The sequence below is a fragment of the Vulpes vulpes genome, chromosome 12 (assembly GCF_048418805.1).
Source record: "Vulpes vulpes isolate BD-2025 chromosome 12, VulVul3, whole genome shotgun sequence".
In the NCBI taxonomy this organism is placed as follows: domain Eukaryota; kingdom Metazoa; phylum Chordata; class Mammalia; order Carnivora; family Canidae; genus Vulpes; species Vulpes vulpes.
Window position 1 is genome coordinate 114,190,147 of NC_132791.1, and position 17,137 is coordinate 114,207,283.

General features: G+C 38.3%; 1 protein-coding gene across 5 annotated transcripts in view; it reads right to left on the minus strand.

The window, feature by feature from the left end:
* The window catches only part of LOC112920310 (tubulin-specific chaperone cofactor E-like protein), a 156,303-nt gene that overhangs the window by 108,688 nt on the left and 30,478 nt on the right, over positions 1-17,137 (minus strand). For all 5 annotated transcript variants that reach the window (XM_072729513.1, XM_025999040.2, XM_025999039.2 and 2 more), the window contains 4 exons: positions 15,398-15,579; positions 13,820-14,076; positions 11,100-11,226; positions 9,483-9,599 (listed from right to left, as the gene is read on the minus strand). In XM_072729513.1, the coding sequence (XP_072585614.1) occupies positions 9,483-9,599; positions 11,100-11,226; positions 13,820-14,076; positions 15,398-15,579 (683 nt within the window). The remainder of the gene's footprint in view (positions 1-9,482; positions 9,600-11,099; positions 11,227-13,819; positions 14,077-15,397; positions 15,580-17,137) is intronic.

Consider the following 17,137-nt stretch of genomic DNA (forward strand, 5'->3'; position numbering starts at 1 on the left):
CCAATTAAAAAATGGGCAGAAGACATGGACAGACATATCTCCAAAGAAGACATCCAGATGGCCAACAGACATGAAAAGATGCTCAACATCACTCATCATCAGGGAAATGCAAATCAAAACTACAATGAGATATCACTTCACACCTGTCAGAATGGCTGAAGTCAAAAACACAAGAGACAACAGGTGTTGGTGAGAATGTGGAGATAAAGGAACACTCAGGCACTGTTGGTGGAAATGCAAACTGGTGCAGCTACTCTGGAACATGTAGGGAGATTCTTCAAAAAGTTAAAAGTAGGACTACCCTAAGATCCAGCAATGATGCTACTGGGTACTTACCCAAAGAATACAAAAATACTAATTCAAAGGGGATACACGCACCCCAATGTTCATAGCAGCATTATCAACAATAGCCAAATTACATAAATACCCCAAGTATCCATTGACTGATGAATGGATAAAGATGTGGTATGTATACCCAATGGAATATTATTCGGTCATAAAAAAGAACGAAATCTTGCCATTTGCAACAACATGGATAGAGCCAGAGAGGATAATGCTAAGTGAAATAAGTCAGAGAAAGATCCATGATTTCACTCATATGTGGAGGTTAAGAAACAAAACGAAGGAGAAAAGGGGAAAAATAGTGAGAAAAACCAAGAAACAGACTTAATTATAGAGAACAATCTGATGATTACCAGAGGGGAGGTGAGTGGTAGGATGGGTGAAATAGGTGATGGGGATTAAAAGAGTGCACGCCTAAAACAAAGGGTTGTGGAAGGGGAGGTGGGCAGGGGATGGGGTGACTGGGTGACGGGCACTGAGGAGGGCACTTGATGGGATGAGCACTGGGTGTCATACTATATGTTGGCAAGTTGGATTTAAATTTGAAAATGTAAAAATAAACAAAAAATAAAAATTTTTTTTAAAAAGTGCATGCCTAGTGAGGAGCATCAGGTGATTAAATACTTAAAAAAAAAGAAACAGCTAAATCTCAAAAGATACATGGTATGTTGATTTCTAAAGGAAAAGTTACATGGCTTTTCTTTTTCTCTGTCTTTAAAACTTAATGGAGGAAGACTGGTATTAGTTCAGTACTAAATAAGCAAATTAATTCACTCTCAGAGGAAATTAGGAGATAAACCAAATACAACATAAAGGAAAAACTGATAAACATAGGCAACATGGACAGACATTTGATAAATGGCAAGGTAAAAATGATAGATTTATAATCGTGGAGGTTTCTTTCTCTCTAAAAATGATACTCTTCTATCCCTAGAGAAATCAGGGCTACTAATATCAGAAAATTGAGAACTTCAGTGTGTTTTCTAGGGGCTATTTCAAATTCTAAGGAAATTCAGCCCTAATGTGTGTACCTGTGTAAAAGGACACAGACTGCCTCCAACACATACTTCCTTTACACCAAAGTATCTGTAATTAAGGAGGGCTCTCTCAGATTCTCCCTCTAAATATAACCCAAAATCTGGCTGAGGAACTTCCCTACTTGAAGCCTTTCGATGATTCCTCATTGTATACAAGAAAAAGTCCTCTTCTCCTGGCAGGGCATATGAGGGTCTCTAAGGGCCTGCCCTGGCTTCCACCCCCCCGCCTACCCTCCAAGCACTATCTGCTACTACTTCCTTCCCACGTACTACATTTCACGAAGTCCTATTAAACTGCTGCAGTTCACTACACATAAAGAATTCTTTCCTACCACTATGCCTTTACTTCCCATGTATTCCCTTCTGTCTGGAATATTCTCCCCTCACTTTCATCATCAGGTTGACTCAATCATTCTCTAGGAAGTACCACCTCTTCCAGGAGAGCTCAGTAACCCTGCTTCGTGCTCCATGACCATAATGTGAAGGTTCAGGCATTTTATTGAACACCTGCTATTTTGTCAGGCACCACTCTAGGCATTGAGGGTACAGCGAAGTATAAAACAGAAGTCTCTGCTTTTACAGAGTTTGCAGTATGGCAGGGGGAAGCCAAGAGTATATAAGCAAGGCCAGGTAGGTATTGCTAAATAAGAAACATACAGGTACGTTAAGAGAACTTGTAGGAGGCCGAGCTATGCTGTTTGAGATAGGCTGGTTCTCCAATCAGGCATCCCCAAAGGAGAGAACTGTGCAGCTAACCTGGTATGTTCCAAAGAGGGAAAACAGTACAGAGGCCTGAGGTGGGAGCGTGCTTGATGTGTTTCAGGAACAGCACAGAGGTTTTTGTGTTTTAAATAAACCTGAGTTATTTTTTTAAAGATTTTATTTGTTTATTCATGACACAGAGAGAGAGGCAGAGACACAGGCAAAGAGAGAAGCAGGCTCCATGCAGGGAGCCCAACGTGGGACTCGATCCCAGGTCTCCAGGATCACACCCTGGATCGAAGACGGTGCTATAAACCGCTGAGCCATTGAGGGATCTCCTAAACTTGAGTTCTTATAAATTGGCTGCTATGTGGAGAATAAACTAGGGAGCAAGAGTAAATTCAGGGAGAACATACAGGAGGGAGACATGATGAAGACTTCAACTGAAGTAAATGGTATAAGAAATAGCCATTACAAATTCTCTCTGTATTTTTGAAGCAGTACTGAAAGAAAACAAAACAAAACATAACAAAACAAAACGAATGGACTAGATGTGGCTTGTGGGAGAAAGAAGTCAGGGATGACTCTGAGGTTTCTGTTCCTAGCACCTGGAAAAATGGACTGATGGAAAATCCACAGAGGAGAAGGAGTGGCAGTAGAGGAGGGGCCAGGGGAAGGTAGGAGAGGCTATCAGGAGTTCGGTTTCAAACACATCAGGTTTAAACACCCAGGTGGAGATGTCAAGGAGGCTTTTGGAAATACAAGGCTGGAATGGAGGGGCAGATCAGAGGTCTAGGTATAAATCTGGCAGTGATTAGAACAGAAGGCATGTAGAGCCACAGGACTGGATAAAAGTATGCAAGGGATGCGTACAGAAGAGAAGAGATCCAAGGACCAAATCCTGGGGTAACTTTATTGTTAGAGGTTGGGAACATGAAGAAAGTCCAGCAAAGGAAATACATCTCAGGCTAAGCCCAGACAGCAAGCTTCTTGAGAGCAGACACTACCTTTTTGTCTTTTTTGTCTCCAGCTTCTGGCCCAGTGTTTTTTGGTTCATAGGAAGTATTCAGTAAATAAAGTAAACTGTCCTTTGAAACCCAGCTAGAATCCAGAGTTATTTCCTAGAAGTTCCTTCCATACAATATGAGGGCCCAGCAACTGAAATATAACCAGCCCAGTGAGGACATCTTTTCACCTACTTGCAGCACACACTGAACTTACTTTGAAATCGCACACCACTGCTACACAAGCCACAAACAGACAAGGCACAGATGAAGCCTTTAAAAGAGAGAGTCCATTGATTGGAAAAGTAAACATGATGATGTTTAAAGGCCAAGAATCAGGAACAGAGATTTTTCACCTTCTGTTATTTCACAAAGTAAATAAACATGAAACACATAAGAGATTGCTCAGTTTTTTGTGTCAGTCCATTATTACCATACACATCTACAGTAGAGAGGCCAGACTTTCAGCTCTGTCAGTAGGAAACAATAAAAGGATAATTGAGCACCTGTAAGAAATTATAAAACTCTTAATTAAGTACATCTCCCTTTTGCCCTCTAAACACTTTATTCTGTTCATCATAAAAAAATTGAAATGATTCAGGTAACTGAAACCTATATTTTATTCTGAGGTAGAAAAACAATATGTAAATTTCTAAATCACCTTTAAAAAGTCTTCTGTTGCTAAAACGCCTAATCACATGGAAACAGATGTGTGTGAGTAATCCAACTGACTCACAAAATAACTTTGCTACCATAAAGGACATTCAGCTGATCATAACGGCTTTTTATTCATGTCCTCAAAAGACATACCGGTTAACTTTTCTTATGTCTAAGTTGAGTAGAGGTATTATGTGTTTAATGTCACAAGACAAGAAAATGGAAGGGAAGGAAAAGCTCAGGGAACCTAACAACCGGAAAAGGATGTTGTGGAAGTTAGAGTTCACAGGAAAATCAAGTTAAGCACTGATTTAAAAAAAAATCCATGGTCAAATGAAGAGGAATGTTTCCTCTAAAGTAAGTGGATACCTCCATCCTACCTGGAAACTAAAGCTCTCAAATGAGGTTCTGTATGAATCACTGAATTATCCAGAGTCAAATTTTTACCTTTTACGTTTAACTATGCACTGCTCATTGGTATTTTAGGAAGAGATTATGCAGGTAATTTGGAAGACAATATAGTAAACACTCTGTTTATATATCAATATTCGTAATTCATAGTAAATTCATTTTAATACAAATACCTCTAAGCTTATTCACCATTCCATCTTGATACCAGCATGAATGCTATTATAGTTCTTGTTTAAGTGCCTAACAGTTTCTGGAATCTCACAATGGCTCAAAAAGTATTTAATACATACACTGATAATTCTACCAGAGGATTTACTAGGGAAAAAAGGGGGAGGGCACGTTGGTGACTCAGGTGGTAAAGTGTCCACTCTTGATTTCGTCTCAGGTCATGATCTCAAGGTCGTGAGATAGAACCCTTCACCCCCCACCCCCGCAGTCAGGCTCTACACTCAGTGGAGAGTCTGCTTGAGATTCTCTCTTCCTCTGCCCCTCTCCTCACTTGCACATGCTTGCTCTCTCTAAATAAATAAATACAATCTTAAAAAAATAAATTTAAAACAAACAAACAAAAAACTACTGGGGACAGGTATTATAGTGGATATATGTTAACTCTGCTGTCCAGCATCTGAATGCCCTTCGAACTGAGAGAAACCCAAGACAGACGAGAAGTGGGAACTACTTTCCACTATAGAAGCTAAAGAGAAGTAAATGTTCTCTTTCTTCTTTCCCTAAAAGCCATGTTCTGGAAAGGCAACAAACATACCTAACCATAACTAGAACTGCAAAGACACAAGGTCTATCAGAGATTAGGCACAGCAGATATAGCAGAATCAAAAACTCAAAGCACGGCTGTAAATGTTGGAGAGCAATAGAGTCTAACAGTGTGTGATGACTGGCATCAGAAGCAACCTGTCTGCAGAGTAAGACACAGAAATCTTGGCTGTGCCTAGCTTTCCATCAATCCCTCCCAAGCCTAATTCTCTAATCTTGTCAATTCTGTGAGCCACACAGTACTCATTATTCTTTTACTAACTTCCTACCTTACTTAATAGTTTGGCCAGAGTTAGTTTTTGCTGGGTGCACTAAGAAATCGGCACCAGGGAGATCACCAGCACCAATCCCTCAGGTTATTATGGGCAATTTGAAATTGGTCTGGCCTAGCAGGGCCCAGTGAGTGTCATATTAGTGTTCATGGAAGGGATTTTGCAAAGGCTTTGACATGGAGCAGTGACATAACTAATGACCACGTGTGGTCCCATGGAAAGCTCTAGGTGATTGAGAGAGTGCTGCCAAAAACAAAACAATGTGAAGGGCAGGAAGAATGCAAGACTATGAGGTAGAGCATCTGCTATTCTAAAGTCATAAGACAGCCCAAATCAAGAGAATACTAAGGCTGAACGAGGCTCAAAGCATAGACTGAAACCCAGGTACTTTTAAGAAAAGGCCTTTTTCTCTCTTACAACAATAAAGCTGAGGTAGCTATAAAAGCAATGCACAGTTTGATGCTCCAGATTGCTGAATTACAGGTCAGTTAAATCTGTATCCATACTGGGACTATTATATGAAAGTTGAAGCCCTGACTGGAAAGGTAGGGGAAGGATGTGGAGAATCAACTGGGTGGAGGTTTACCTAAGGGCAGACTCTGAGGGATGGGAACATTCTGAATCCCTAATCCTCACTTAGGCCCCCTTGCGAGCTGTTCTAAAGGAGACTTCCTCTCTTGCTTGAGAAGGCAGTAAAACCCCCCTAAGGGAATTATCTTACAAGTATAAATGCATTGCCACCTGCCTCATCCTTCCATACATACACGCTGCTCCCCTACCAACATATCACAGCATGCTCTGTGGGGTTGACCACAAAAACAAGAGAATTACAAGCATTTGGCCATTTATATGTACAAAAATATAGAAAATTAGTACAGGAATAGATTATGAGGGTGCAGACCAAGGAAGGAGAAGCAATGTTAGATCTCGCTGATTTTATTGATATAAGTACATTACCAGAAATTCTGAACTCAAAAAGCTAGACTCAGTGACTGGGAGTGGTTTTAAATTTTTATCTAAAAAAAAAAAAAAAAAAATTTATCTAGTTAGATGATTAGAAATTGGACTCATGGTGGTCTATAGCAAAAGCAAGCTGAAATGCCACATATTTGGGGGAGAAGATAAAACACTTCAGGACACAGGAATCATGGAAATTATTGTCACTCATTATCTCTTCACCCATTTGCCATCCACAACTCTAGAAGGACCCTGAAGACACTTCCTTTTCTAAGGCTTTGAAAAATATATTAGTGGGCAGAACACTCACATCTTTAAAAAATATTTTATAGGACAGTCAGATATTATAATCAGTTTGCCCATTTTAATTTCAAGAAGAATGGAAGAGACTAAGCAGTGACATTTAACCACTAGTGAATGGTAAAGTAGGCATAATTACACACATGGGCAGCAAGGCCACTATTAAAATAGTTTGAATCTTTTACAGTAGCTAATTGGTCACAGTCTTTAGGATTAGAATAAATAGATTATCTCATTTCAGGGGAAAGAAATGTGTTTTCATTTGTAAAAAGACTACATGAGGATAGATGAGAATAATTTTTTTACATATACAACTATGGGGAAAAGGTATATGCATAGATGTTGGATAGTCAAAATGGCAGACCAGAATAGATGCTCTTTTTGCTGAATTGTTCCTATTTGGGGAAACATCCCAAGATCAAGGGAAGCAAAAGTCTACCTCTCACTCTAGAAGCCAAAGTGGAACAGATAATCACTCTCCCTATCTCTCTGAAAACAAATATGAGCACACACCCTAAACATAGCCAATCAATTGGTCAGACACAGATTTCTGACTCTTGGGAAATGAGGCAAAAGTGGGTGAAAGATTATTTTATTTCCAGCACAGCCCATGGCACAGCTGCAAAAGTCCAATGGTGAAGTCTGATATTATGGTGTTTAGTGAGGACAGTGCCAGCAGAGACACATGAGGCCAACTCTAAGGTGAAACTTTGGCTGTCCTTGCTGCCCCTGGTTCCTATCTATACTTGGTTCCTCAGCTTGCCTAATAATTCTTATAGTTTCTCAATATCCTTCCAATAAATTCATCCTATGATTGAAGATGATTTCTGTGACCTGCATTCAAGAATACAGACTATTGCAGACGCCTGGATGCACATTGGGATGATTATGCTACAAGATAGAAAACAATGTACTGCATATGTGTGTGTATATATATATATATATACACACACACATACACATACACACACACATACACACACACTACTTTCCATTGCAGACTGGAGATTAAATAAACTATGATGCACTTACATTTAAGTATATTTAATATTTACTTCTCCCATTAACAAGTTAGATTGCATCAAAGGAAACTATGATTAGTTTCTTTAGCTAACTTTAAGAAGGCAATCTTCAAAATTCTTAATTTGTCTAATATATTTTAAATAGGCTTTAAAATACTAACAAAACCAAAAAATCTTTTTATATAGTACTGGTTAAGGGATCCCTGAGTGGCTCAGCAGTTTGGCGACTGCCTTCGGTCCAGGGCATGATCCTGGAGACCCAGGATCGAGTCCCACATCAAGCTCCCTGCATGGAGCCTGCTTCTCCCTTTGCCTATGTCTCTGCCTCTCTCTCTCTCTCTCTCTCTCTTTATCCCTCATGAATAAATAAAATCTTAAAAAAAAAAAAAAGTACTGGTTAAGCCTTACGGAATGTTAATCCCCTCAAAGCCTATAAATAATAGAAAACTCTGGGGGAAAATTAGGTAGGTTTAGTAAGAATGAATTAGAATTGCAGAAATTTTTAACCAGGAGGACCACCTGATTTCACTCACATATAGTCCTAACTTGCATCCTACTTGTGTAATGTGATTTCATATTTGTTAAAGTCATCAAGGAAAGCATATGCATTTTTGGTAAGTGGCCTAGTTACCAACACCTAGAAACCAGTTTTGGGGGATATTTTTCTTCTTGTATATTTACCTACAGCATACCTATTACATTTCCTTTTACATTTACAGAGTATTAAATGTAACTCTTTCCCAACCCTCATGCACTGTTGGTGGGAAGGTAAATTGGTGCAGCCTCTGAGGGAAATGAAGAATAGAACTACCATATAATCCAGCTATTCCACTTTTGGATATTTATCCAAAAAATACAAAAACATTCAAAAATATATATGTACCCCTATGCTTACTGCAGCATTATTTACAATAGCCAAGATACGGAAGCAACTCATAGATGAATGGATAAAGATGCACATGTACATATGCGTGTGCATGCACGCGTGCGCACACACACACACACACACACAGGAATATTACTCGGCCATAAAAAAAGATGAGATCTTGCCATTTGCAACAACATGGATGGACCTAGAGGATAATATACTAAGTGAAGTAAATAAGATAAAGACAGATGCCATATGATTTCATTTACAAGTGGCATCTAAAAACCAAAACAAACAAGCAAAAAGCAGAATCAGAGAACTAGTGGTTGTGGAGGGAAGGGAGCTGGGAGATGAGCAAAATGGGTGAAGGGGAATGGGAGATACAAGCTTCAAGTGGTGGCATGAATAAAAGGTACAGCACAGGGAATACAATGAATGGTATTCTAATAGTGTTATGTGGTTAACTACACTTGTAGTGAACATAGCACAATATAAGAAACTTGTTGAATCACCATGTTGTACACATGAAAGTAATGTGACATTGTGTGCCAACTATACTCAAATAAAAGAATAAATGAATATAAAATATAGTAGTTCCTCCTCAAACCATGTATATTAACTCTTTATATACTTAAAGGTAATTACTAGTTCAGGCCTCAGCATTTCTCTTCACTCGACCATCCTAATTCCTTTAGCATCTTTCTCAAGAGTCTGTTTTCCAGTTCTTTCCTCATATTCTCTGAACCTAAGGCATATTTGCCAAATCTTCCAAACTGCAGAACTTAGTATATCCTGAAAGCAGATCAATGTGAAAGAAGAGACCAGCTTTTGAGGTAGGTGAAGATGTGCCCCTGGAGAAGAGGATTGAACAGGAATCAATGGTATGGAGTATGGAGTGGAAGCAGTCAAATACTTACCCAACCATTCTTAATACAAGTGCAAGGCTAGAAGAAATACACTGTGGAAAATGAGATAAAATGGGTTTGCTTTGTGTTTCTTCCCTTTTTTTTTTTTTAATCCTACCACCAAAGTCCTCTAAGAGGGTCCAGTAGCAAATTATTAGATTTGCTCTAAAACAATAGCTCTTAAATTGCCTCAATACTTGCTAAAATGTTGTTAAACTGATCAGGGGTTTTTACCTGAATGGCACTTCTTCTTGTGGAACATCCACATAGTAACGGATAAAAAATCTCTCAGAATCTTCTCGTTCACCATCGGTAACAACACTGCCATTAAGTTTGGAAACTGATGGCAATCTGTTAAGTAAAAACCAAAATAAAGACATCTTAAGACAGAACATTTAGCTTTAGAAATAAAACCATTGATTTGAGGCCCCATCTTACCCTCTTGAGAGGACACGTTTGATGTAACTCTGCTGATATATAACTACTTACATGAACTAAAGTGGTATAGAGTAAAAGGCCCAAAAATATCTACAGTTTCATTTTTAGACGTGCCACTGACCTTTTATAATTATACGTTACCTTCCAAAATAAGATTCTAGCCAGCTAGCACTGTCCAACTTAAATATAATGTAAGCCACATATATAATTTTAAACTCTCTAGTAACCATATTTAAAAAAAATAAAAACAGGCAAGACCAGTTTTATTAATATATTTTATTTAACCCAGTATTTCCAGGATTTAATCATTTCAACCTGCAATCAATACTAAAAAATAACTAACAGGATACTTTATATTCTTTTTTCTTCCATATATTCAAAATCCAGTGTAAATTTTACACTTAAAGCACATTTCAATTCAGACTAATCATAATTCAAGTGCTCAAAAGTTGCACAGGGCTACTGACACCATATTGGACAGCACAGGCCTACAAGCAGTCAGTACAAATGGGTTCTATTGTTCACAAATTAATGTTTCATATTTACAAAAGAATTATGTAAAGAAAATAAAGTCTAAGTGAGGCCTACTATGAGCCCTAATTCTTTTTAGAAGAAAAGCATGCCAAGATGTATTTGTTCATTGGGATATCAGTGTGTATGCCCACACCTGGAAAGCAGTAAGGATCTGCTAGGTGTTGGTTGGGCAGAGAGATTAATACTGTGTTTGAAGAACCATTTTTCTTTAGGGAACCGTAAGGCCCCTTTCAAAACTACTATGTATAGTACACAAAGAAAACAAACGAAAGCCCCATCGCCCTCCACATCTTAGCCAGAATCCTACTGTTGCTGGAGGCTCATACAAAAATAAACACTCATTTCAGTGGACTTGGGGAGGCAGAGTCAGAGACACAAACGGCAGGGGCGTCAGAGAAAGAACATAACATGGTAGTCATGTTTGAGTCAAAATATATTCAAGAAGGAAACATAGATGATGGTGCTTTCTTAAGTTTCACACTAACGTAACAGCCCAATGTTTAGGTATTTACACTTTTGACCACTTTGTTAACAGAGAAAATAAAGACAACTAAAATAGAATTCATTTCCTATTATACCTAATTTTTCTTTATAATCCAAAACAGGACCTCAAATACTGTTAAGTATTAAAAAGCATAAAAATAGATTTGTGAGGGAATGTTTCAAGTGGTCTTGGCAGGCCAATTACCTTTCACATTTTTCTCATCATATTGTGTTCCTTTCTTCTAGGATTTGAAGCTACAGAAGGAGCTCCTTCGAGCACTGTCTGTTCAAGAGACAGATAAACTTACAGTGTACTCCCCGCCCCCCAATAGTGCATTATCCCTTTAATGAAACCAGGCCCCCAGAGAAGAAAGCAGAGTAGTCAGGACAACAGACCTGGCTATTACCAATTTCCTCCGTTCCTCAGTGGTATATGGCTGCAGAAGAGGAATTCCTAACAATCTCACTTCTTCAAGTTTGGGGAATGAATTTAGTTTGTCAATGTCTTCCCAGGACTGCAAACCTAATTTAAGAAATATATTGTTTAAGTAAATCCAAAAAAGCATACAAATAAGAAGATGAACACAGAAAAGAATTACTTCAATTAATTTCTGAAATATTAAAAATGCTTATAAACTAGAGATCCTGAAAATTTTCTTCATCCAGGAAAGAACAGAATACAGTTAAACAGCATAAAAGCTTCCCTATAGCCTCTCCTATTCCTGTGGTCTCAGCGGTCAAGGAGAGAGAACTTTATTCTCCAACACCCCACTAATGTACAGACTCTCCTCCCAAGTGACCTGTCAAGAGGGTCTCCGGTGGTCTCAATAAATAAGATGTATGCCATAATTATATAAAAAAGGCGATGTGGTCAATTCTTTCACCAAATAAAGATTCACAGGACAGAACTACTGATCAGAGTTGATACTGTCAGACTCAAACTTTTACCTAACAAATTCTAAAATGAGGCAAGGTGAGTAGAACCAGAAGCTTAACATTATTTTTCTTACATACCTATCCTCATTTTGGAGACAGGGAAAACAGATTTTAAAAATAAAACAAACAAAAACAGAATCTGAATCACTGGGTAAGAACAACATGCAAACTTAAATTAAGACTGTTTAAGACAAAACAAAAAATAAGACCGTTTAAGACTTAAGAAAATTAAGACTGTTTCATGCTTAAAAAAAAAAATTCTTCCTATGGTTGTGAGCAAATATATCATCCAAGTCAGTGTTTGGCACTGCTAGGAAAAATATGCGTGTAATAATGAAGCTGGTCAATTTATAGCACATTAAATCTATTTCAGAGAATATAGTTCATTCCTATTTCTATCAACCTCCAGCAAGGGTTAAAGCAGAGGAGCAATATACAAGGGCTCTGATGCATAACTAACCCAAGTCACAACTGCTCTCTTCTCTTCAGAATGGTATTTCCATCTAGGAGGAAGAACAGAATTAGCTCAAGGGGTGTCAAGTTGTGCAATAACCAGCTTCCTTATGCAAAATACTGGCTTTTAAAACCTAATTCCTACCCTATGACTTGTATGGCAAATTAAACTGTGTATATTTTTTCAATTGTAGATCAGAGTTATTTTTAGTTATGTAGTTATTTTAAGAAATAGGCTGAAAGACAATGTCAAGAGATTAAGAAGAAAAGCCACACACTGGAAGAATATATTTGCTTAAAGACATATCTGATAAAGGATGACTCTCCAAAATTTACAAAGAACTCTTAAAACTATATAACAATGTCATCTGTCATTGGAGAACTGCAAATTACAACAAGGTTCCACTACACACCTATGAAAATGGCCAAAATCCTGAACACTCACAGCACCAAATGCTGATGAAGACATGCAGCAACAGAAACTTTCATTCATTGCTAGTGGGAATGTAAAATGGTGAAGCCACTTTGGAGCACAGCTGGCAGTATCTTATAAAACTAAACATATTCTTACCATATGAGCTAGCAATTGTACTCTTTGGTATTTACCCAAATAAACTAAAAACTTATGTCCACACAAAACCCTGCACACGGAGGTTTACAGCAGCTTTATTAGTAAACATCAAAACTTCGAAGCAACCAAGATGTCCCTTCAGTTTGCGTGGATAAATATACTGTGGTACATCCAAACAATGAAACATTAGTGCTAAAAAGAAATCAGCTATCGAGCTATGAAAAGATTTGGAGGAAACTTAAATGCACATTACTAAGTGAAAGAAGCTAATCTGAAAAGGCTACATAATGAATGATTCCAGCTATATGGCACTCTGGAAAAGGCAAAATTATGGAGACAGTAAAAGGACCAGTGGTTGCCAGGGGTGGAGGGGTACCGAGACACAAACAGAACACAGAAGGCCGCTAGGACAGTGAAACTACTATGAATGATACTATACATGTCATACATTTGTCCAAACCCACAGAATGTATAACATCAAGAGTGAGTCCTCGTGTAGACTATGGACTTTGGGTGATGTGAAAATGTAGGGTCGATTATAAGAGTTGTATCAGTTTGGTGCTGGAACGCTGACAGTGGGAAGGCTGGACATATGTGAGAGCAGAGAGGATGTGGGAACACTGCACTTCCTGATCAATTCTGCTGTGAATTTAAAACTGTACTAAAAAATGAAGTTTATTAGTTAAAAAAAAAAGGCTAAAAATTTCCATTCCCTGAGACGCAAAATCATACGGCAGCAAACTGGCAATTAATCATCTATAAATACTAGAAAGAAAAGTGAGCATTTACAAGGGATAGTAGGCTGAAATTCCCTAACCTACATCCAGACAAAACAGTCTAGTTTGTAATTCTTCGTACTCCTCTTAACTCTGCCTTTTACTGCCCAATTCATCAATTTCATCTCACTCCTTTCATAGCAGGACCTCTTTAATAAATAAAATATAGCTAATAGGATGCTCTGCCACTTGATATTTATCAGAACATTTATGAAAATGAATGCCTTAAATTTAGCTGATCGATCGGCATCTGCATGTAACTCTTGAAAATGCATCCTATAAGAAGGCAGAGCCACGACCAAAACAAATAGGCTTTCATCTGTTTCATGCACAAGCTCAGACTGATTTGCACGTACAGCGAGAACAAGCCTGTAGCTCACCTGACTTGTGGAGGCTGATGGACCGCAGATTAGGGAATAATCTGGCCAGTGAATCATCAGGCTCCTCAATGGCATTCAAATGATTGTTAGCCAGGACGAGAGTATCCAGGGAGGGAAACATAACTCCTAACTTGCGTATTTCAGTCCAGTCTTGGAGGTTATTGTCTGTTATATGTAGTAGTTTAAGAGAATGACAGCAAATAGAAGGACAAGACACTGTTTCATAATCATTAAGGCACAGGAAGAGCTCCTCCAAACTGCAGAGAAAAAAAATGAAACATTTCATTGTTTAAAGCAGTTAATTTTCTACTTTGCACCTACTTTCATTCATTCAGTAAATAAATAAGTGCCTACTATGTGGGAGACTCTGGTAGGGGTTGTGGAGAAAATATAAAGACATCTTCCTAAAGCTTAAATATAGTTGGGAAGACAAAAACCTACAACACATAAAACAGCAGAGATGACATAACCCAGGACTAAATTAATTTTGTGCTTAAGTAACTAAGTGCTAAATAAAGCAGTACTAACTCCAAGCACAACAGCAGTTCATATGGGAATGGAACTGAAATTACAGTGAGAATAATCAAGAAAGAATGCATGGCCTAACAAGAAAGGTACACTTGGGTTGAGAGGACATAGAGGAAAATCCCAGAAACAACATGAACAAAATGTTTAGAAACAAAAAATAATAACTATCATTTACTGAATTTCTACCCTGAGTCAGGCCTTGCTCCAAGGGCTTTATAGACTGTACTGCCATTCTGCAAGGTAGGTACAATTATGCCCATTTTACGGATGAGGACATGGAGCTTAGCAAGGTTAATCACTTTATCTAAAGTCATATGGTCAGTAAGTGGAACTGGGATTTAAAAGCTCATTCCATGCCATGCTAGAAGCTACATTTTGGTGAGGAAACCCATCTCATTAGGGGGATAGTGAGAAACTCGGGTGGAATAAACGGGGAGAGACCAGATTCAAAAGTCCTTGATCATTTCCATATTTAAACAAAGAAACTACTTCTTTTTTATATTTCTTTAAACTACTTCCTTTGAACACTTGTGAATATTCAAAGCTAGATACAAAGAAGTCTTAAGAAAGTATTTCTAAACTGACAAACAAAAGCATAATTTCTTATTTAAATTATCGAAAAGAGTTCCATTTTTCCATTAGGCCAGTGAGGTATTTAATCATCTGAGTGGGTAATATATTTAATAGATACTATGATTTTTTTTTTCATCCCAAAGAAAAGCACCGGGGCAAAATTCTGAAATCAGGTAATCAGAAGATTAAAATGGAGAAAGCGTGGGTTGATGTAGAAATGATAAGTGCTTCTCAGGGATATTTTTTAGCCCAAGGATGACAGATCCTATGTCTTGGTGCTACTCAACACTGAGCAAGTATCGCAATGAAAAACCTACTAAATGACCCTCACACCCTCATTTTAAATACTTGGCTCTTCTAACCTCACTCTCCATCCACTCTGCTGTTCTAGTGTTTCTGAGATGGGAGATCAGTGGTAATTCTGTGTACTAACAAAAATGGCGACATGGCCCCCTCTCCGTCATGCTCTGGGCTTACTCTGGTAACTCCTGCAGTATCGTGTGGACTGTCTCCCAAGAAGCTTTGCTGTTGTTGAGGACAAGTTTGCGAACCCCAGAGAAGGACCCAGCACATGTTCTTTCTAAAACCGACAAATTCAGAGGGTTGGAACTCAGGTTTAGAAACTCCAACTGGGGAACATTTGACACAATTTTACTGACCTAGGGAGAAAAAAAGAAATGCATATCAGGCAGTAATCAGAGTTTTTTTAAATAGCAATCATGCTCACAAAGCTTAAGTGAATGGGTCTCTAGGCAAGGGGCCATTCACATTAGGGAGTCCTGTGTTATGCTACCTACAGAGGGGCATAAGTAATTTCAACAAATCTTGGCAAATAATTTAATCTATGAAATAGTGACATAATTGAAAATTAATTGTACAAAAGACTTTCCACACTGCCTTGGGCAAGGTTTTTGATTCTGTTCTATATGATACTCTCTTTGATAAGTGAAGAAAAGACAGTTTAGAGGACGTTTTAGGCTGCAAGTTTCTAAAGAGCTGAGACTGGGTCATGTAAATCTCTTTGAATTTCTCCTTCCTTTTGTCCTCAGTGCAACATTAAGGCTAATTAAAGGTTTACTGAAGAACACACAGTAACAGCTCAAGTGTTCAAATTGACTACATAGCCAGGATCACTTAGAAACCGTTTAGGCTTGGTTCAAAGATGACCAAACTTCAAAATATACACACTCAGAAACCAAAACACATCCATAACTGTATAACAAATGAGAAAACATGATAATCAATTTAACCACTTAGCTAGCAAATTGGTAAGCAAGATTTTTTTTTTTTTTAAAGGCAACTGGCAGGCAGCCCCGGTGGCTCTGCAGTTTAGTGCCGCCTTTAGCCCGGGGTGTGATCCTGGAGACCCAGGATCGAGTCCCACATTGGGCTCCCTGCATGGAGCCTGCTTCTCCCTCTGCCTGTGTCTCTGCCTCTCTCTGTGTCTCTTATGAATAAATAAATAAAATCTTAAAAAAAAAAAAGGCAATTGGCATTATAGACCTTAACTACTTGCTCTGCAAAGTACTAGTCTCTGATATAGCTTATTTCACTCAATTCTCAAAACAACTTGCAAGCTTACTATTTTCATGTTAAAAAATGAGAAAAACTGAGGCTCAGAAATGTTAAATAATTTGACTAAGGCCTCAGCGTCACAAAAACCAAATCTAGGATTTAAAAATCGGAGCCACTGTTCTTCCAGCATATCACCACTAGGAAAGTTTGAATATACCCCCCCCCCAAAAAGAAGAATGATCTTAAACAAGTATGCAGTAAATGGAGTAAGCATCAAACAGCCAGTCAGTGTGGTAATAAAACTTCATGAGAAAAGGAATACAACAGAGTAGTTAGGATTGGTTTCACAGTCAAAAAACGTGGGTTCAAACCAGGTTCCAACAGTTCCTAGCTGTGCGGTGTGACAAGTTACTGACAAGTAACTCCCCACATCTTAGTGTCCTCATTTGTAATGGACAAAACAGGACCCACCTGTGTCACAGGCCTGTGGAGAGCATTAAAAGGGATACATGTGTAAAGCACTTTAGCACAGTGATTGGTACAACTTGTAGAAACTTCTATCCTTATCTATTCCCCAACAGGACGTAAGCTCCATGAAAGCAGGGATAGTACTTACCTAGTTCATTACTGCATTGCGGGTGCTTAATGTTTGCTAAATAAATTAATGGCACAAAATCATTCGGTAAATATAACTATTACTAA